This window comes from Esox lucius, chromosome 22, assembly GCF_011004845.1.
Source record: "Esox lucius isolate fEsoLuc1 chromosome 22, fEsoLuc1.pri, whole genome shotgun sequence".
NCBI classification, from domain to species: Eukaryota; Metazoa; Chordata; class Actinopteri; order Esociformes; family Esocidae; genus Esox; species Esox lucius.
This window is the reverse complement of record NC_047590.1, coordinates 4,770,833-4,794,027: the sequence shown is the minus strand read 5'-3', so window position 1 is coordinate 4,794,027 and position 23,195 is coordinate 4,770,833. Positions and strand designations below refer to the sequence as shown.

The 23,195-nt window shown below is 45.7% G+C and overlaps 1 protein-coding gene across 2 annotated transcripts in view; it reads right to left on the bottom strand.

Annotated features, from left to right (window-relative positions):
* Positions 1 to 23,195, bottom strand: part of LOC105020022 (rho GTPase-activating protein 6) — a 64,528-nt gene extending 41,333 nt beyond the window's left edge. The window contains exon 1 of one of the 2 annotated variants that reach the window (XM_013140049.3): positions 22,260 to 23,195. In XM_013140049.3, the coding sequence (XP_012995503.1) occupies positions 22,260 to 22,784 (525 nt within the window). In that variant the 5' untranslated portion in view covers positions 22,785 to 23,195. The remainder of the gene's footprint in view (positions 1 to 22,259) is intronic. The other variant, XM_010886663.4, reaches the window with a different exon arrangement.

Sequence of the window (23,195 nt, the reverse complement as noted above, 5' to 3'; positions counted from 1 at the left end):
TTTGGGGACACTGTTTTCTTGAAAGGTCTACGCTCGAGTCTCAATCTCCAGGCAGAGGCAAACAGGAGTCCACTTTGTTGCCAAACATGCCAATGGTGTGCAGGATCAGAAAGTACTTTTTTTGTCTCATCTGACCACAACACACAATACCTATTGCAGTTCCAATACACTTGGCAAAGTTGACATATTGCAATTTCTGGGTTGGTTTCAGTAAGGGCTTCTTTCTTGCAACCCAAGAGCTTGTTGACCTGTAGGTGGGGTCTCAGCTGATCTTGAGAGCAATATGCCCATATGTACTCGTCTTGGCAAACGTGTGACTGTTCCAGACTTCTGAAACTTCTTGATTATTGCCCTGAGTCTGCTGGATGGTATGTACAGTGGTTAATGTACTTTTATGTACTTTATCGGACCTGTGTAGGTCCACAACCATCTGTCTCCTTTCAGCTAACAGCTCTTTGGTTTTTATCCATGGTGATGGATGACAATGGGATTTTACATGCGTACGACCCTACATTCATACTTTTTTTGCACCCTTTGCCAAGATACAGTATCTCACAAAAGTGAGTACACCCCTCACATTTTTGTAAATATTTGATTATATCTTTATGTAGGGCAACAATTCTTTTTTTCAGATCCTCAGAGCGTTCTTTGCAATGAGGTGCCATGTTGAACTTCCAGTGACCAGTATGAGGGAGTGTGAGAGCGATAACACCAAATTTAACAAAACTGCTCCCCATTCACACCTGAGACCTTGTAACACAAGTCACATGACACTGGGGAGGGAAAATGGCTAATTGGGCCCAATTTGGACATTTTCACTTGTGTTGAGTTATTTTGAGGGGACAGCAAATGTACACTGTTATATAAGCTGTACACTCACTACTTTACATTGTAGCAAAGTGTCATTTTCTCAGTGTTGTCACATGAAAAGATATAATCAAATATTTCCAAAATGTGAGGGGTGTACTCACTTTCGTGAGATAGTGTAACTGCTCTAAGTCATCCTTTATAATGTTTAATGAGGTGGGAGACCAGACCGGAAATTGAACAAATACTACACAGTCATTTTATTTAAAATCCTAACTTTTGCAAAAATGCTTTACAGTCTCAATACTTGCGAAGGGCACTGGATATGCATACAATGGAAGAGCGAACAGGTATATTATTATAAATGTGTAGTGTACATGTATATTACAAAACTAAACCAACCTTATGCCGGATAGAACAGTTCTTCTGCAACTGAGGGAGATGGTGTCTTATCTATTTCAGATGAAAAGATATCAGCTGTGGTTGTCGGGAGTATTTTTAGAATACTTTAGAAAATAGTTATCGCACCATAATATTTTTCATTTTTCCTCTATAATCGGCTTGCCATCTTTCAGTGTAACATCTTGGCTAGCCTTAGTGTCTCTTGGGAGTTTGTTTGTGATTTTGTAGACATGCCTCTTATTATTCCCCTGTAGCCTAGAAGGTCTTGGAAAACACAAAATGTCTGTGGTATCCCAACCAATTAAGTTAAATCAAGTAAGATATATATTCTCAAAGGAAAGTGTCTAGGGAAAACGATTGTCTTGGAGGACACGCCATGTCTTCGATTTTAATGTAATTTGAAATACCTGCATTTATGGTACAAATTAGTAACACTGTACTGTTGATACAGCTTCTGCTTTTCATGACAGTGGGGCTTATACCTTGTTGGAATGTATTTTCCAATCTCAAGGCACCATGCCTCCATTAAACATGACAGAAATAAAAGAAAAACTAAGAAGAGCAACCCACAGTACCAAACAGGTTGGCAGAAATCTGAATAAGGTTTGATGAGGAAAAGCATACGGTTAGAAGGTGTTTTCTCAAAAAGCGTAGCCAACTTTATCTAGCGAGCTTAATTAGATTCTCCTGGTTTGATGCAGTCAGGACGGCTCTCAAGTAATCAGAAAACATGACAATTAGCAAGCAATATTTTACTTGAACTGGAATGTGTGAGTCATCTCGATTGCCATTCTCTCCACGGTTTCCAGCTCCCATCATCTCTCAGACACACACCATGCCATTCCACCTCCAATGGTCTGCTTAAGCTGACGGGTTACAACTGCAGTTGATTAAGTAGCTGCTGAAAACCGATCTTTTTTTTCTCCAAATAGCTTTACAGCATTGTTCCGGTATTTGTAATGTTTGATGACTGGGCCCTGTTAGTGGTAGTTTTGTCACAACCGCACTGTTTTCTTTATGTAATTGATCCCTCAGTTGTTCAGGTCTTAAATTAACACGCATTTCACACTCATTATACCTACAAATGTCCTGAAACTAAAAATGGAAAAGCTAAACGATCCGTAGTATGTCCATCTAAAAACAATGCCATATACAGCTCCGGAAAAAATTAAGAGACCACTGCGCCTTTTTCTTTCCTTTGCAAAAAGTCGAAAAGGAAGGTTTTGAGTGAGGAACAGAAGGATTAAAATTAAGAGACCACTGCAAATTGAACGCTTCTGTTCCTCACTCAAAACTTTCCTACTCAACTTTTTTGGAAAGGAAAAAAAGGTGCAGTGGTCTCTGAATCTTTTCCGGAGCTGCATTAGATTGGTGTATATTAAGCATTTAAGGGTAAAAAAAAAAAAAAAAGGCATACAGCCTTCAGAGTTTAACTGCCATATATGCTTCAGTGGAAAGCAATGTTCTCTTTTGTGTCTCTACAACTGACCTCTTTACCCTTTGCTAAGTATTATTTTTGTAATCTTTTCCTTCAGTCATGAATAGTTGCCATTTAGCAGACATTTCTTAAAATGTCCTCCAGATAGAGTGGGATAGACATCCTGCACTGTACTGTTGACACCAGGCACTTTCTCCTCTGTTCTTTCCATATTTTCGCTGAAGCATTCATTAGTTACTCAGTTTGGTGCTGAGGATATCTAATATGTTTTTTTAGGATGATGCTGCAATCCTTTTTCACATCTGGGGTTTACAGCTTGGATACATCAAAACACATTTGTTTGTCACACTCAGGTAGTCGTTTCTGAACTGTTCGATAACCAGATTATGTTAGTGCTGATGTCTGCTTGTCTTTTGAGTCATATATCCTGATTAGATCTCGTCATGCAAATTTCTGCTGTTTACATGTGGTAACACAGAAAAACACACACTTGGGAAAACAACAACATACTGTATTTAGAAAAGCAAACTTCTGTACCCCATGTGGGACTACAACTTTTAACTCATCACACAAGCCTGGCCTCCTTAAGAGCTTAACATAATATCAATTCCTGCCTTTGTGCCCGTTCATAAATCCTACCATGAATATGAGACGCAAACACTACAGTAGGGAAGGAATATTAAAAAGACGCTCGTCCCCTGTGCTCCTCTCCTTGTCGGTACAATGCCCGATGCCGATGACGGCAGAGCAACGCGTGTAGCGGAGCTGACTGGTTACGTGGCGACCAAGACCGCCCGCACACCTACGCAGTTCCACTGGCGACCGTTGACAACAGTTACCATGGAGCCGGGCCTTGCCAACGGCACGGATCCACACAATGGCAGTCGCACACCGCGTGTCCTTTCGGTCACATGGCGCGTTGCGCTAGCTCTGATGTCGGACAGACGGTATCAGTATGTTTCCGGGGGTAACTACAACAAGAGAAGCCCGCGAAAACACTGCTGATGTCTTTCAAGTGACTCCAATTCTGCACAGCTAAATATACCTTCATTGCCTTTCCTGAAACTGAAAAAACGAGTTGGCTGAATGGGCACACAGTGAGAAGAGAAATGGCTACTTGAAATTAGCTGATTATATTGGCCTGCCTGTTGGGAAATTAGATCACTGTTTTTCCTGAAGTATCACTGCATTATGCGATTATGGTTATTCTGGTCAATTAAGGAACAACTGCAGCTTGAACACAGTGTGTGGTCTTATTAATTCCACTCGGAGGCCAAGCCAGATAAGGTCAACCCCATCTAGACACACACACAAGCAAACACAGACACTTCGACATACTCCTCATGTCCTCAATCTTGGCTCTAATCCGGCAGACCTCTCCCCATCTCACCCCTCTCCCCGTCTCACCCCTCTCCCCGTCTCACCCCTCTTTCGGCTGGCCTCGATAAGGCCATAGTGCCTCTGATGTCTGACCAAGCCAAACCACAGTAGACATAACAGAACTGGCAGAGGGACGGCTTTGGGAAGGCTATTCCTGCGCGACTGTTCCATCTACAGGAAGCCCAACTCAACTCAGTAGATCATTCCTAGAGCATCCACTCTCCACAACAACACACAGGACATATACTTTCATATGTAATCAGAGTTGACCTAATATCCGAACGTCCAAATCAACGACGTTATGTGGGACACACTAAACCCTTATCAGCTGCACATCCAAGAAGCTCTGATTCTTTCGCGCTGTCGTCCTAAATATTTATATTAGACTATAAACAAAGGGTACAGAGAATGCAGTCTGCAAGCTGTAAAAACATGCCGGTTTATATGTGTTGAAGGAGTCGATGCGAGCAGCACAGCGCTGAGGTGTTTCACACTGTCTTCTTTGTGACCGAGTCCCCGCAATGTCACACCGAATGTAGGCTGGACCGCGACAATCGGTATCACCTCTCCCACGTCAGGGCCACGGCATCTTCCACAACTCCGCAAAAGCTCCCGGTGCTCACACACCATACAGCACCAGTCAAACGTTTGGACACGCTAACCCATTCACTTGAACGGGCGGGGGTGACCCAACGTCGTTTCCTCCTGGCTTTGCAATTCAGCGACGGGCCCTGGGCCATGTGAGCTTCAGTCTGCTCAGGTACACGCTTCCACGCCTGTGGGAGAAAGAGGGAGGAAGGGATGAGGGAGTGAAGGATCAGGGGAGGAGAATGGGGGTTGAAAGATCCACCCTCCCGGGGAGCTCCGGAATGCGTCTGGAATTCTAGACTCCCCCGCGTGGCCCCTCCTTCAGCTCCTAGCCTCCCTTCATCTCAGAGATGGGATCCTCAGCGTACTACAGCACAAGACGTCGGTTGAAATGGTTGTGAAGATTACCCAGAGTGGTATGGGCGCAGCTAGCACAGCTGGTTCTTCGGAGGTTGTGAGGGCATATGCTTTTGGTGTCACCTTGTTTGTGCCAACGACGTTATTAGCATCCTGGCCATTTTCTTTTCACATTCTGAGAACAGAAATGAAATTTTTTCCGGCTCTGGGAAAGTTTATTTTTAGGTTACAGGGAGATTAAGGGAACATTTTACTTGGGTTCTTTAAAAGTTTTCCTGAGAGGTTTTAGTAAGACTGTAAGAACGGAAATTATAGGTTATTTGGACTTTTTTTTCCTAACTTCTTTAAAACTTACAAAGAATGTTTCACTAAGACCTTAATAACACTGCTTGCTTATTTTGCCTTAACTTTGTTTTAACTCCAACAGCAGACACACAGACATTTCCTAAGGCAGTATTTGTGGAAACACATGTCTTTCTTATTGTTAGATTTCACAAGGAGATTCAAAACTATTCGATTCTTCTGGGTATCCTTAGGGTTTGCACACTGCACAACCAGAACAGAGTTTGTCTGACAAGTCGAATTTCATTATAAATGTATCGTTCCAGCTCTGCCAATGAATTTCATGACACAAAGGCAGCTTGTAGAGACATCAAGGAAGTGTTAGTGAATATTCTCTTCTGTGCATTAAGGCTGCAAAAACACTCGTAGACCGCTTTCAAATATACCACCAATTAAATATTAACTATTTGAGACACATAAATAGCATGTATCCCTGTGGCACGCAAAACACTTTACCTAGCACAAGCATGAATGCACATACAGGAACAACCCCCCCCCCCCCCCCGCCCAAAATGTTTTCTCATTTCGAGTTTTTGAGAACCTTCCCACTCTCAAACCCTGTTCAGTGCCCTCTACAAAACCGCACTCCCAATCCGTGTGTTTGAGTCGGTAATATTCCACGGGTCCAGTAGACCCAAGACTCGGTTTACAGAACACATAAACATACCGCGGCCTCTGTGAGGCTACGCACATTAGTGACGTCTCAGAGCCTTAAGCCCAAGAGCAGAGAGTTTACAACGCTCCATGGTTGCCATGGCAGCAGACCTGAAACACGCAGGGGAAGCTAAGGGAAGTGTGGGCAGTGTCACATCGTATATGTACTGAAGTTGCACAACGGAGAAAAGCAAAAGGTGTGGGTCTGAGACGGCACGGTGTCAAAAGGGCACTTCCTTACGGGATCAGAGAGTGTGGTCAACCACACCCTGACACTAACGCCACCGCAAGCCCTGGCTACTGGTGAGAGGTTACCAGTGTGTGTTTGAGTGTGTGTGTGTGTGTGTGTGTGTAAGGCAGAGCCTCCGGGTTTAGAGGCAAGGGGAGGTAAAAGATACGGGGGGGTAACAGGCAAGTGGGGTAAGAGGCCGTGGGTGGATACGGTACGGACACGTGACGATCCAATCACAAAGGAGCGGCAACAGAACCCACTGCCAGTCGTCTTTGCGCGAAAGCGTCAGCCAGCTAATATCAGCCATTTCAACAGGGCAGAGGGGGCCAGATTTGAGCAGCGGAAGGCTGCCGAGTTTATTAAGTTACTGAGACGTGGATGGACGGCCACCTGAGGTAAGAATGCCAGTCTGCCGGCCGGTAGCTGGGTCACGAGGGCATTTTGCCGCGCTGCTGACGCACGGCGAAGGAGCAGCAACGGGCATCACTGACACTGACAAATGGAGCCAATCTTCAGAGCTGGACCCAAATACGTCGTGTCTGTCAGGAAACATAAGCAAAGGACAGCGGGAGGAAAGAGTCGAGGGAGAGCGTGTGTGTGCGTGCATGTACGTCTGTATTTGTCTATCTGCCCATCCGTCTTCCTGCCTGCCTCTCTGTGAATGCAGCGGGGGGGGGGGGGGGGGCGGCGGCAACACCAAGCCATTTCAGAGCCTGTTAAGTCTCCATTAGAGGAGAGACCTCCCAGCTGGCTCAGCTAATCCCACACAGGTGTGGCGGCTCTCAGTGGTCTCTACCCGGGACTCCGTTTCCCAACATGCCCCTGGGCTCTGAAGCTTATTAGCAGTCTCGGTCTGAATTTGAGTCAAATTATGACAAAAGTCTGCCTCCTGCTGCAAATTAGGTAGGTGTTCCTTTTTATAACAATCGTATTAAAGCCCAGGCTCATACAATAATATGGACTTGATTTGGCACAAGAACCCGCCCTCTCTGAAGCGAGGCTCGCAAACATTGCTTCCTCCAGGAACAAAAACGACGGAGAGAAAAACGTAGCTTTTCATTCAAATCACTCTGATTTCAAACGCTGAGAACTGAGCCTCCAGTGGTCCCCCCTCCCTGCTCGCTACCCCCCAGTCGTCTGCCCATCACCCTCCAAAGTCCACAATGGATCCCAAAAAAGAAGCAAACTCCTAATGTCTGCCAGTTCCAGTGGTACCCTGTATGTGTCTGGGGGGAGCATGTGTCTGTCTGTCTCTCTGTGTCTGGGAGGAGCATGGGTCTGTCTGTCTCTCTGTGTCTGGGGGGAGCATGGATCTGTCTGTCTCTCTGTGTCTGGGGGGAGCATGGGTCTGTCTGTCTCTCGGTGTCTGGGGGGGCATGGGTCTGTCTGTCTGTCTCTCTGTGTCTGGGGGGGAGCATGGGTCTGTCTGTCTCTCTGTGTCTGTCTGTCTGTCTCTCTGTGTCTGGGGGGGAGCATGGGTCTGTCTGTCTCTCTGTGTCTAGGGGGAGCATGTGTCTGTCTGTCTCTCTGTGTCTGGGGGGAACATATGTCTGTTTCTCTCTCTTTCTCTGTCTGGGGGAGCATGTGTCTGTGTGTGTGTGAGTGAGAGACAGAAATTGTGTGTTGTAATACATTACAAAAGGATGTGAAAACAGAGACCCAGTGTGCAGTGTGGACAAAATTAGACAGGCTGGTATGGTAAAGTGGCCATTTAGGGGACCTTTTCAGTGTGTTTACTCTGCACTCATTCCCACAATGCACCGGCCTCTGGTTACAGTAACATTTTACACTCCCGACCAATCTATGGTTCTGCTCTTAACCATAACAAGGACAACCATGTTTGTCAAACACTTGGCGACGACATCATCAAGCATATCTGACTGCTTAAACAGAAATCACAAGTTGCTAGTCACTCCTCTGTTCCCTTTATTCATTTATTCCTGCTCCCTGCCTCCCAAAACCCACACACACCTGCATACGCATGCACACACAAACAAACACACAAACACACACACACACGCTGAGCAACGAAGTGCATCAGTGCTCTTCAGACTCGGCATTGATATAACAAGTGTCTCGAAACCCTTCAGAATCAGTTGGATGGAGAGAGACGAAAGGAGGGAGGGAGGGAGGAAAAGAGAGGGAGGGAGGAAAAGAGCGAGGGTGTTTTCCTCCGTAACCAAGATAACAAAAGGACAGCTTATTTTCCATCTATTTAATTAGCTACTAACACACTGCGGGTGTTTGGGTTCCAAATGGGAGCCTATTCCCTTTACAGCAGATTCATTGAGACCACGCCCCACAGGGTGTGCCCTTAGGCTTCTAGTCAAAAGCAGTGAACAAACTATTGGGAATTTCAGGCTGTGAAACCAGAGAACACAGCGTCTGAGCGAAGATCGGGAGGTCTGAAAAGGAGAGGACGACAGGTGAAAGGGGGGGACCACGGGAGGGTGTCCACGCCCAATATCCACCCCTCCACCCCTGGGCAGCGCAGAGCCAATCTACACCTCCGCCGGACCCCTGGGCCTTACCTGTACGCCGCGATCGCGATTAAAAAGACCTAACGGAAAGGATGCAGCTGAGATGTGAGGCGGCAGTGTAAACCGCCCTGTCACTCCAGGACCCAAAACCTAATCCGTCAAGCCCATACTTAAAGCACATACAGGCCAGACTGCGCTGAGTTCGCCCTCATGGCTTCATCCCCATGTCGATGTAAGCACCCGGTCATTTCTCTGTGTCGCTAAGTGGAATGAACTGAGGTTTGCCAGTTGGTCACTCGTTCTGTCTACGCCGACGTCCCCGGACCACCGTGTCGGCGTAACGATAACCGTCCCCGCTCTTACCGGTTCCCCCCTGGCCGTTAACTCCCATCCACCCCGAGTGAAAACCCCCCCGTCGCCGCTCACACATCTGCAGGCCCCGGGACGTTTCACGCAGGCTTTACGCACGTGCGCGCAAGCTTTCCGTCTCGTCCTCTATCGCTCTCACACGGACACGCGCAGGCACGCACACACACACACACACACACACACACACACACACGGGATGGGAGTCAGTACTATGTTTCTGTTGTCTACTCAGACTGAGACAAACTGCTCACCACCTCACAGATCTCTAATACACAGACAAATAGCCATGACGCTCCTGGCAACTCATCAGAACATTCTTCCTCGGCCGTAGTATGGCGCGATGGCTTTCATAAACAATCTGTTCAGGTTGAACAGTCTGATCGTCCGCGGGGCTTATGACCGTGTTGACTCACCAGCCGGCAGAGTGGGGGTCCGGGCCTGGACAGCTGGTCAACTCTAACCACAGACCTCCGGGGAGCTCGGCTCTTTCACACACTGAATTGTTTCGGCAGTCTTACCAAAATACCATTGCTGCTGCTGCAAGGACTCTGTATTCAGATCAGCGAGCTTGGGCGCGTGGCGGTGAAATGCGACTGGGTAAGTCAACAGCACCCCCTACTGGTTACCACAGAAGCCTTATCTCAACATTCCATTCTGTTTCTACTGCACTCCGGAATCACATACACATTAATACCACTAGGTGGAGATAAAAAGTTAAATTGGCAAACTAGAGAAGAGGCTAATTCAATGCATCCCCAGTGCCTATATAGAGGTAGTGGTAGTGACTATATATAAATCTAGAATTGGATGTTGCACACCAAAGCGACATCACAATTTACCCTTTAACAAAGCTAATATGACTTTTTTGCTTTACCTTGGACAACCAAGAATATCAAGACTCTAGCACTGCTTTATATTTGGGACCCATAATCACGGACCCACAAACACTTCCTGAAGGTGATCTGACCTGCAGCGGGGCGTGTGTCAGTTCAATCCACCAACTGATACAGGCTGGATTATTAACCCCCTGCTCCCCGTGAAACGGACATTCCTGCTGAGTAACATGCTAACTCACGAGCATGCTAACATGGTACACAGTGGAGCTTGAGGGGGCGTGGTATATTGACAATATTAGATTAGATTAGATTAGATTCAACTTTATTGTCACTGAACAGTAAAAGTACAGTACAACGAAATGCACTTAGCATCTAACAAGAAGTGTAAATAGAAGAGGGCAGAACATTTTTAATTACAAGTATTTACAAGTATGTTACAAGTGGAATATATAAACGTGCAATGAAGGCCAATGCAGTACAAATGGCAATACTAAATGTGCAATTAAGCCAAATGGTATGGTAAGTGATGGGTCACAGAGTTCACAGAGTTCTTTGGGTCACAGAGTTCAGCAGGGTTACAGTAGATGAGAAGAAACTGTTCCTGAGCCTGCCGCTGAACCACACGATGGCGCAGTTTGTCAGAATGCTCTTGATTGTGCAGCGGTGAAAGATCACTAGGATCTTGGAGGACAGGCTGGTTTTCTTCAGCCTCCTCAAAAAGTACAGACGCTGCTGTGACTTTTTGACCAGGGCTGAGGTGTTGAGGGACCAGGAGAGGTCCTCAAAGACGTGGAAACCCAGGAATTTGAAGCTGGACACACACTCCACCTCAGTGCCTCAAGGAGAACTGGGGTTTGACTTTAGCCTTTAGACTTCCTGTAACCCACAATGAGCTCCTTGGTTTTCTTTGCATTGAGGGCCAGGTTGTTATCAGCGCACCATGCTGCCAGGCGCTTGACCTCCTCCCCTTAGGCTGACACGTCATCATCACTGATCAGGCCTACCACCGTAGGTGTCATCTGTGCACTTGACAATGGTATTGGAACTGTGTACAGGAACGCAGTCGTGGGTGAAGAGGGATTACAGAGGGGGCTCAGCACACATCCTTGTGGAACACCAGCGTTCAGGATCCGGGTGGAGGAGGTGAAGTTGTCTTACCTGACAGACTGGGGTATGTTGGTTAGGAAGTCCAGAGTCCAGTTGCAGAGAGAGGGGCTGATCCCCAGGTCGTGGAGTTTGTTGGCCAGCCTAGAGGGATGACCGTGTTGAATGCTGAACTGAAGTCTATGAACATCATTCTCACATAGGTGTTGGTTTTGTCCAGGTGGGGCAGAGTGTAAAGCCGTGGAGATGGCGTCCTCTGTAGACCTGTTCGACCGGTAGGCAAACTGGTAGGGATCCAGTGTTGGGGGGAGGCAGGACTTGTCTTTCGAAGCACTTCATGATTGTCGGGGTGATTGCGACTGGTCGGAAGTCATTCAGGCTAGACGCAGTGGACTGCTTTGGGACTGGCACAATGGTTGCGGTCTTGGAGCACGTTGGGACAACCGCCTGGGCCAGTGCCCAGCACATGCCCTGAGCACACGCCCGGGGAGTGAAAAGCGGTTTTTGTCGTGACCGTGGCATACGGTCTGACACAGAAAAGCCGGCATCCAAACAGCAACCAGGAGCCAAATTAGCCAGCGTATAATACGTTACGTTGCACAAGTTGGATGTAAGCCTCCAGTATGGACTGGCCAGCGTGACACACACGACGACAGAGAAATACACCACATCAACACCAATGGCACCACTTCATTATGTGAATTCACATTCACAATTTTAACGCACACCACACACAGACACACACACAATAAACCCATTGCCCTCAATGTTCAAGCGTCGGCCGTCTAGAGAGCAACATAGAGTCTAAATCTACCTTCTATTATTAGTTGTAGCAGCCCGGTCTGCTGATCGTTCTGGGGTTTTTCCATCATCCTCACTTGTTGTCTGACAGAGTTCGGGTGAGAGGTCATCGGGGGGGGGGGGGGTCGGTTTGGCCTAAATCTAGGGCCCCATATTAACACAACCGGGGCTACTAAGAATATAGACGGCAGGCATTCCATTCTGGCACGTACTCAAGATAGAAAACTTGAGCAAAAAACGAGCCTTGTTATTTTTAACGGCAAACACTTTGAAGCACTTTCAGAGCTCCACGCTGCACGCGCCTCACTTGGAGTAACAATCGCAGAGCGCTCTGGCTTCGTTCATAGACTCCGCCGTGGTCTGCCACACGTCCATCCAACAATCACAATCCGAATGAGTTATTTTTAAACCGGTTCCCCGCACTGCCAAAACACAGAGGCTGCCCCGCAGCAGATAGGCCGGTCTCCTCCTGGTCAGCTAAGCCAAGGGGAGGGGGACACAGATAAGGTTCGCTCTCCCATAGTTCTAGCCAGACGAGCGGGGTGACGTTTCGTTAGTCCACCAGCCAGGCAATGCCCTTGTGTTCATTTGTGAAGCTTCGCGGCTGTCTGCCCCAACATCAGAGGTTCTCAGTGTTTCCCTGCTATCACAATCGTTTCGGCGCTACAGAAATGATGGGCCAACCGGAACGACAAGTCATTCAGGCCGTGACTGGCAACGTAGGCCAGCGATGGCTGGGGTTATAGCTTGTTAGACAGGACTGACGTTGGTTGGTCGGGATTGCGCCAGAGAGGCATTACAGGCTTATCACTCATTCCTTGACTGGCACCAGAGTTATTATGGTTGACGGTGAGGCGGACGCCGATATATCTCAGCCCACGATGGAGGAGTGTCTGTGAGCTTTGCTGGTGTGAACGAGTGCAGCGAAGAATGCCGCAGTGTGGAGGAGGAGGGCTGTGCAGGCTGCCAGCAGAGGTCAGGTCACAGCACTCCACAGGGAGAACGGAGAACTAGAGAAAAGACGAGAAGAGAGTGAGGGTTCCCGGGGGGGGGGGGGGGGGGGGGTCCTCACACTTGCACGTACTGACTTGGCCCCGTTTTGAGCGAGCCAAGGCGGACAGAACCGTTCTGACAGAACGGGATGTTATGTTCACACAGCCACGTCCCAGATCGTCTGTGTGGTCGCTCCGGTCATTAGCTGCCCCAAAACAAGAGATGCTGGAAACTGGAATCCGCAACGTGGCCGTCCTCACGCGGAGCCACGCAGCCACTGAGGGCTGTGCGTTGCTTGCATTTCCACCCAAGGACACGACCACCTTGTGTGTGCGACACCGCTGCCTCTGTTATTCTACGTGAAAACAGCCCTGGGAAAACAGGGTGAGAAAATAGAGCAGAAATAGCAGGAATTCAGCTGACTGTGAAGCCAGTGGAGGGGAGTGGGAACTGGGGGGCCGTCAGCATTTTCGGACTGAGCCACAGGCATCAGTGAGCTGGAATTCCAAACAACTCTTTAAACGGCCCCTCCTGTGAGGCGGGAACTAGGACGACTCTGCGGACGAGTGTCTCATCCTCAAACGTACCATAAACACGTAATGTGAAATATTACATAATTATTTTCTGCCTCAGAATAACTTGACTCGATGTGTGACTCTAACCCTGTGGGATTTCAGACATAGCGTCCCCAGTTGAACTCTTCCTGACCAATGAGATGTGGTGACCTACGAAGCGCTCCTTTCCTTGAGGCTCATTCTCTGGCACTGAGAGGAAATGAAAATTACTTCCTTGGCCCCTGATGAAGTCCACAGGTCCTGCTGGCAGAACGTCAGGGTCTACGGAGCTCTACTACAGATGACCGTTTGGGTTTCAATGCAAACAGAGACATCTGCTAGTGTAAAAATGGCTTCATAGTGCTCAGTGGCAGAGTGGGCGCTGTATGTAGAGAATGAAGGTTGCAGTTGACATCTCAGATAGGAGATCTTCAGCGAGTGTGTAGGGACGCTATGCAAGTGTTCTGCAGAACCAAAAACAAACAATCCCTGATGTTTGACATGGGGGGGGGGGTAGAGTTTTATCTCACATGGACATTTTGCCTTTGGTTTTTGGATTTCACAAAGTTCATGTTAGATACAAAATAATAATATATTATAATATAATAAATAATAATAATGTATTAACACTCACACCCGAGAAATTGCTTAAATCATATCCATACTATCCCCATGCTTGATCACATTATGTGTGAGTCCTAAAGAGTGTTTCTAAACACAGATCTATACCAGGCCACTTCTAGATTGCAAGAGAGACTTAATAGGCAACAGACAGAGATTTGGCAGCGGAAATTAATGTTTACTTTACAGGCAGTTCTATTTCAGTAGATGTCCCTTTTTTCATAGAAGAGAACACTCCTATACAGAAAAAATACAATCCAGTGCAAAGAAACGATTCAATATGTTTGACGAAATGCCAGCCAGATTGTGGTTATTTTAAATTTCTCTCAGCTCAAATGCTTAATTTGACATGTGTAGTATTATATTATAATATATTCCACAGTTCAATCTCAGACAGCAGAAGTGGTTCTTTCTGTGTACATCCTGATGGGGTCAGCTTGAGAACATGTAGAAACCAAAAAATTAAGTCAGGTCAGATTTTTACATGCTGCGCCTTGCATCAGATCTGTTTGTGCTGTCTTGCGTTGAACCGGAGGAGGCAACTAGATTCAGCCGCATTCACCGCTACATAAGCCAAACGCTGCTCACAGGTGCAAAAAAAAACATGATAGCTTAGCACCTTAGCTAAATGGTATGATATTTAGCTAAGGTGATAAGCTATCATATGGTAACAATATTGTGGCATATTGACTAACAGCAGGGGCGACTGGTCATTAGGGGTTATCAACAGAAAGAACTGTTGTCTGTCGCCAACATTAGTCGGCAAGAAGAGCGAGGAGGGTAGATTGTCTTAGCAAGCTTGTTAGCTTCAAACGTCAGACAACTTGAAAAAATGAATAAAGTGGATTTCATACTCGAGGAAATTAAAAGTTTGAAACTCTTAATTTGGAGGAGAAACATGAAGTAAAGCGACTTGGTGACCATCAGCCATGACATATTGTCAGCACTCAAACTGCTGGCAAAAGTAACCGCGGGTTTAACATGGAGTGGTTTTTGAGGAAAAAGTGGCTAACGGTTAGCATACAAAAGAAGGCACTCCTCTGTTTTCCATGTCTGCTATTTGGTGGAGATTGTACTTGGTCGAGGATGGTTTACAAAGATTTGAAACATCTTTCTGAGAGGATTGCAAAACATGAGAGCAGCGGTCATCTGGACAATGCTGTGAAATTGGGCTTACTTGGAAGGGTAAATGTCGCAGTTCAAGTTGACAGTGCATACAGGCGCTCCATTGAGCAGCATAACAAACAGGCAAAGGAAAACAGGTACGTTCTCAGTCGGATCATAACTTGTATTAAACTGTGTGGAAAATGTGAAACCGCACTGCAGGGGCACGACGAGTCGGTGGACTCCCTGAATCCTGGAATATTCAGATGCATTTTCGAGACTATGTGTGAGGATGATTCGAGACTTCAGAGGCACTATGACGCTCAGCCCATCTTCAAAGGGAAATCCAGCACTGTACAAAAGGAACTGTTAGACTGTATGTATGAAGTGTACAGGGAGGAGATAGCCAAGCTAGTGGACGAGACATCATTTGTTGTCATACAGGCAGATGAGACAACTGATGTCTCCTGAAAATCACAAATGGTGGTTGTGTTGCGATACATGTTGCCTGACAATACAGTGACAGAGAGGTTTTTGGAGTTTGTGGAAGTCAAAGTTAAAACTGGGCTCGGCCTCTCTAATAGCATCAAGGGTGTGCTGGATCCACTGAAGCTGGGAGAAAAGCTGATCACTCAGACTTATGATGGTGCGGCTGTAATGAGTGGAAACGTCAGAGGTGTACAGACGCTAATGAAAGAGACAAACCCACATGCCCAGTTTGTTCACTCCTATGCTCACCAACTGAACCTGACCTTGCAGCAACTTTGTTCAGCAAGGATGAGTATCCTGAAGGTGTTTTTTGCTGATTTAACTGCTTTTGCCACCTTTTTCTTTGGCGCTCCAAAACGTGTTGTGGCACTTGCTAAGGCAACACAGAGACGCATTCCAAGGCCACCCGCTGTACGATGGAACTTTAAAAGTAGATCTGTCAATGCAGTTTGGGAAAACCGAGCTGAACTGCTCCTGTGATTTTTTTTTCTTCCTTATGCCAGAGGTTGATGTTTTATGCTCTGCAAAAACAGAGCATTGATGCATCTGGTATTAGCAGTGCGCTCACCCGTTTCAAGGAGAATGTCCAGAATATGCGAAAGCAAACTGAGGAATGGGCTGCCACTGTTCACAATGGAACAGATGAGCCAGGCCGATGAGTAACCAACACAGCGCCGGTGATGAAGGAGTCATGTGACACAGTCACCTCCCAGGTGGAGCAGAGGTTTTCACAAAGTGACCACCTGATCGCTACCAAGCTGGTTGACAGCTCACACTCTGAGCTTGACTGTGCGGTAAAACTATGGCCTCTAGGAAATGAGAAAAAGTTGAAGTCAGAGCTGACCACCCTGTACTGCCACATTGAGCAAGAAGGCACAAGAAGGTCTCTCTCTCCCCAGTATGTGTACTACAACACCTGGTAGAAGCAAGCCGCTCTGTTGTTTAAAAGTGTTTTGTGGAGCCACGCTGTTTGTTGGTGTTTTAAATAAACAAATCAGTAGCAAGAGGGAGTTTTGTAGCTTTACTGGTATGTATCCTATATGTTGAAATGGTTTGTGCCCCACCCATTTTTGACATCTAAAAACACCCTTGACTAATAGACAGCTTTGGCTAAAAGTCCCGCCAGAAGAAAATTATTTTCAGACCACATTCATCAAAAGACTTATATATGCTAAGCTGAGCCCGAGCTGCAGGTTAGCACTGCCTGAGAAGTGAAGTGGGAAAGAAAAAGACTGGCAGCTTGAACCAATCCAGACAATGCTACACACACTCCAGAACATTCCGGAGATGTCATCTGTCAAGGTTGTCACCCTCCGACGCATCCTGAAAAAGTGTTTATGCATGCGGGCGCACGCACTCTGTTTTGGCCCAGACTGAGGTGGGAGGACTGTCGCTCCGGATGAGAGCGTCTGCTAAATGTACAACCGAAATGTACCTGTCTACAAGATCCATGCATTCTGCGGAGTGTCACGTTGTACGTTGTCAATTAAGCTGGACTCCCATATACAGCCGTACCACACACCCATTATGCTCGGGTGACACAGCGACGCGTGCAGTAACGTATGTCGAGCTACGTAACTTTCCTTGGACGTGTCCAGCTTGGCGCGTATGGACTCTGCAGTCTCTGAACAGGTGCAGGGGTTTATCAACGGTCTTTGAACACATGCCCCTGACTGTTTTGACTGGTGCTCTTGCAGAAGTCTTCTCTAGGTCACTGGACCTGAGAATCTCTGTCCGGGCATAAACATACTAGTACAGCAGGACGTGTCTAGAGAACCACTGAGCAATCCATCGATGTGGGGCTCAGTGGAATTTCCTTATTCAGCGTACAATAAGAATTTAACCTCACCTCTAAACCTGACCTTAAACATTTAGGGGTACGGTACATAACACATTCCATCCCTATTCCCTCCTAAATGTAACGATGACAATAAGAACCACAGAATAGGGAAAAGTGCAATGTGCCAGCCTCTATCTAGCTCAGTAATCCACTGATCTCATGCAAGAAATATCATAGGAATGGGAACATTTGTTAACTGAAGCTAAATGGACCAAGGCCTCCCAGTATAGGAGAGGCCTTGGTCCCTGCATGCCAGTATAAATCAAAAGAGGAAAGGACTGACTAATGGAACCAGCTTTTAAATGCAGCCACTGCCTCTATGAGATCAAGTCAATGAATCCAGCACATTGAATTAACGCGTTCCCACATGATCGAAGGAAAGCGGTTACATTTCATGAGATGCAGAGCTAGGCAACACTGTATGAGTAATAAATCAGCAAAGTGAACATGGATGAGTCTCTGTGAACCCTTGCAACAACGTTGCAGTGGTATTTACGTTGCTTGGCTACAGCATTGAAGCATAAACAGTAGACATTAGCATACGCTATGCATGCCCGTTAATGGCCACTCCTCGTCGGAGCTTGACTGAAGCTTCAACATGGCCTCTTCAGTGGAAGGAGCAGTGCTCAATAACATAAACTAGCACACCCAAGCTATTGCTCTTCAGTTTGTCTCCCTGCTTGTCTTCTTCACCCCCATCCACTCCATATATGTAAGTGTGTCCAAAAATAGTTCCAAATGTAAACGTTCTAGTTCCTCACAAACGTCAACAAATGGGTTTGATTAGACATCATCACTTCCTGTTCATGGAATGACAAAATAAATGCTCTGCCCTGTGAATCTCTTAGCAGGGAGAGTAGTCCACCGAAAATGTGAATTTAATTAGGCCTACCTGACATCTTTGATTAGGCCTACCTGACATCTTTGATTAGGCCTACCTGACATCTTTGATTAGGCCTACCTGACATGTTTCATTAGGCCTACCTGACATCTTTCATTTGGCCTACCTGACACCCAAAAAGCTAATCCGCTGTGAGTAATGTGAAAGTGCCTTTTATGTCTGAATTGGCAGGCTACGGAACACAGGATGACCGGACAGAATAGAGTTACACTGCATAGACTACTGCAGAATAAATCCACTGGTCTCATTTGACAGAGGCCTGCTGTTTCCAGAGACTAATGAATCTGAATCCTGGGAAGATGAAGACACTGAGCTGCTTTCTCTCAATGGCACCTAGTGTAGTCAGAAGTGGTAAAAACCTTGTTGTCTGCGTAGAATATGATAACGTGATGGAACTTGGAAGCCATCCGACAACCATAAATCATGAACTTTCTTTGCCAGTTTCAGGTTGCAATCAATGTTCCCTGCACTCCCATAGGAATTTGGGATGGAAACTGCACAGCCAGGCAAGCAACTGAACAGAACATCCCGTTACAGGTAGATAATTGATTTAGGATCATGAAGGAAGATTGAAAAAAGTTTGGACATATTAGATAGGAGACCAAAAACACTTTTCCTCAAACAAACTAAATGTAAACAATATATAAAACGTGAACAATTCAATTGAAAAACTGAAATCTTTGAATGGGAAAATAAAAAACACCACAATAAACTGTTTGCATAAGTGTGCACACCCTTAAACTAATACTTTGTTGAAGCACCTTTTGATTTTATTACAGCACTCAGTCTTTTTGGGTAGGAGTCTATTAGCATGGCACATCTTGACGTGGCAATATTTGCCCACTCTTCTTTGCAAAAGTGCTCCAAATCTGTCAGATTACGAGGACATCTCCTGCGCACAGCCCTCGTCAGATCACCCCACAGATGTTCAATTGGATTCAGGTCTGGCCTCTGGCTGGGTCATTCCAAAATGTTCATCTTCTTCTGGTGAAGCCATGCTTTTGTGGATTTGGATGTGTGCTTTGGGTCGTTGTTGTGCTGAAAGGTGAACTTCCTCTTCATCTTCAGCTTTCTAACGGACGCCTGAAGGTTTTGTGCCAAAATGGCCTGGTATTTGGAACTGTTCAGAATTCCCTCCACCCTGAAAAATAGCCCCAAAGCATGATGCAGCCTCTGCCATGCTTCACTGTCGGTATGGTGTTCTTTGGGTGATGTGCAGTGTTGTTTTTGCACCAAAAATACTTTTTGGAATAAGGCCAAAAAGTTCCACCTTGGTTTCATCAGACCATAACACATTTCCCCATGTGCTTTGGGGGACTTTGTTTGTTTTTGCAAACTTCAGCCAGGCTTGGATGTTTTTCTTTGTAAGAAAAGGCTTCCTTCTTGCCACCCTACCCCATAGCCCATTCATATGAAGAATACGGGATATTGTTGTCAAATGTAGCACACAGCCAGTACTTGCCAGAAGTTCCTGCAGTTCCTTTAATGTTCCTGTAGGCCTCTTGGAAGCCTCCCTGAACAGTTTTCTTGATGATTAGGCTTAGGAGAATGAACTATAAGGGAACCAAATGGATGCAATTTATACTTCATTAGAAAACAACATTGGGGTAACCCAGGAGGGCTAGTTACCTCAATAGGGTTTTACCCATTAAAAACTGTTGTATGCATATACATTTTTTTTAGTAATACTAATTACTTATAAAAATACTTATTGTTAGCAAGCACAAACTGGGCTTGTAATGGTACAAAGGACATGCATAACCATGGGGTAATTAGCCTCTGGGGGTCAGTTACCCCTTGTAGAACGGGGGCCAGTTACCCCCAACACACTCATACAACATATTACTACTTCATTTAAAAAGCATTCAGCATTTTCTATCTAAAGAAGTGGATAATTTACCTGAAGGTTTCACAGGTTGTAGCCTACATATTATATATATATATATATATATATATATATATATATATATATATATATGCAGGTACTGGTCATACAATTAGAATATCATCAAAAGGTTGATTTATTTCAGTAATTCCTTTCAAAAGTGAACTCTTGAACAAGACACAGCGTCAGAAGCGTCTCACCTGGGCTAAAGACAAAAAGGACTGGACTGCTGCTGAGTTATGTTCTCTGATGAAAGTACATTTTGCATTTCCTTTGGAAATCAAGGTCCCAGAGTCTGGAGGAAGAGAGGAGAGGCCCAGAATCAACGTTGCTTGAAGTTCAGTGTAAAGTTTCCACAGTCAGTGATGGTTTGGGGTGCCATGTCATCTGCTGGTGTTGGTCCTCTGTGTTGTCTGAGGTCCAAGGTCAACACAGCCGTCTACCAGGAGGTTTTAGAGCACTTCATGCTTCCTGCTGCTGACCAACTTTATGGAGATGCAGATTTCATTTTCCAACAGGACTTGGCACCTGCACTCAGTGCCAAAGCTACCAGTACCTGGTTTAAGGACCATGGTATCCCTGTCCTTAATTGGCCAGCAAACGCCTGACCTTAACCCTATAGAAAATATATGGAGTATTGTGAAGAGGAAGATGCGATACGCCAGACCCAACAATGCAGAAGAGCTGAAGGCCACTATCAGAGGAACCTGGGCTCTCATGACACCTGAGCAGTGCCACAGACTGATCGACTCCATGCCATGTCCAATGCCATGCCGCATTGCTGCAGTAATTCAGGCAAAAGGAGCCACAACTAAGTATTGAGTGCTGTACATGCTCATACTTTTCATGTTCATACTTTTCAGTTGGCCAACATTTCTAAAAATCCTTTTTTTGTATTGGTCTTAAGTAATATTCTAATTTTCTGAGATACTGAATTTGGGATTTTCATTAGTTGACAGTTATAATCATCACAATTAAAAATAAACATAAATAAATAAATATATCAGTCTGTGTGTAATGAATGAATATAATATACAAGTTTCACTTTTTGAATGGAATTACTGAAATAATTCAACTTTTTGATGATATTCTAATTTCATGACCAGCACCTGTATATGTATATAACTTAACTGAAACATATCTGGAAATCTTTAAACATTCCAATTTTTTTTATCAACTTATGTCAGAATCGTTTTGTGGAAATTTGTCCAAAAGTTGTGATGACACAGAGAACATTTTTATTTAAGCAGGATCAGTGGCAGCCAGGGAAAGTATTGGGCATAAATTTGGTCACAACTTTTTGGACAAGTTACCCCATCGTACCCTATCTTACCCTAACTCTAATTGCTCACAGGTCAATACTATAAAAAATATATATCTGTTTTAGCATCCTTACAAGGTAAAATAACGGAACAAATAATTATAAAATAAAATCTAACTAGACAGAACCTCTGCGGAACCATAAAAACATACCGAAAACCTGCACTAGAGTTCACAGAAGGTACAGAGGATCATGATAAAACATAATTCGTCATTGGGACGTCCTAAAGACAAAATATGCTTTCTGGGATAGACCTAATCACTTTGCCCTGTTTGGAGAACAACAACATGATCTTGGAGATGGACTGGTATCGTGAGTGAGAACTTATTTTTTTACCTCTTTACAGTTCCGTTCCCACTAGTTAGAATCGAAATCAGCAAACGATCAAATCGCGTCCTCCCTTGCAGCCAAAGCATCGCTAAATAAATTATCTTAATAGGCCTACAGTACGCAAATGAAAGGGAGTAAAACCTAATCATAGGCCCACATATTTGAACTGGTTAGCAGCGGCCAACAAAGCCCCAGCTAAAAATAACTCAAGTGTTTTCGTAGGGATTTCACACCCCAGGCAATGTTGCTTGTGTGCTAAATTTGGAAGGCCTAAATTTACAGGCGCTTTCTCCCCTTATTAGTCTATTGGTTGAATACACCACAAATAGCCTAGCCTCGCTGTCACAATTCAAACAATTAAAAGATGCATGTAAACATGAACACCAGACTGTTACAGAGTGAATGCTTGTTTTCGTCACACGGTCAGATACCTCAGACTTCCAAACGATGTAGGCGCGAGAACTGGTCTGCTGCAACTTCTTCTGAAGCCACCTCCGAGGCGAGAATAGTGTGTTCGCACTACCAGCTGTAGTAACGCTAGTGCTCCTCACCAGAAACGGTAAATCCCAGGCGGTATAACGCTTTGCGCCCCTCACGGTCACATCATAATCAAAGCATACGTCCGATGTTGGGGAGAGGTCCAAAGGTGTGGAGGGACCAGAGCAAGACGGAAGCGGTGGTTTTACTCTCAGGTTTCTGGACGGGGAATCCGGTTGGAACGCAACCAGCTGCTCAGGAGAAGTTGGCGAGGATAAAAACGCACCCGGGTCCTCTACGCGCAATCCCGGTGATTGAGACCTCAAGCGACCCCCAAAGGTTCCACCCGTTTCGGTGCCACAGTTCCTTATAATGGCAGGGTCGAGGCTCCGAGTTTGTCGCAATTTCCTTTTTGAGATGGTTTTGGATGTTGGCGAGGAGCAGGAGAAAACGTTACTGAGTATCCCATGACCAGCCATTTCTATTTTTCACAAACTGAGCGGTGCTTTTCAGTTTAGTTTGAGTGACTGGAAAAATATACCATGACAGAATTCCCATTAATATGCTCCTTTGAACCCTTGGTCCCACTCTTGGTTGTCGTCTAAATGCCTTGGTTCAAATGAAGCGAGTGAGCGCAGAAGCTACAGTTTCGGATTGTCTGAGCCATGCTCTTCTGCACGCAGCTCCAGCTTATTCCAGAATTTAAGCGGACGGGCGGATGAGAGAAGTTTACCAACTGATAACTCTCCTCTTCGCGCTCCGTTGATATCCTTCCAAACCGCTCCTGCTGTTTTGACTATGCGCTCATGAGGCATCACGCGCAAAATCAGTGCGTAAAGGCATCTTTCGGGTCTTTACGTTCATCTTTCGTGGAAAGGCTATAGGTAATT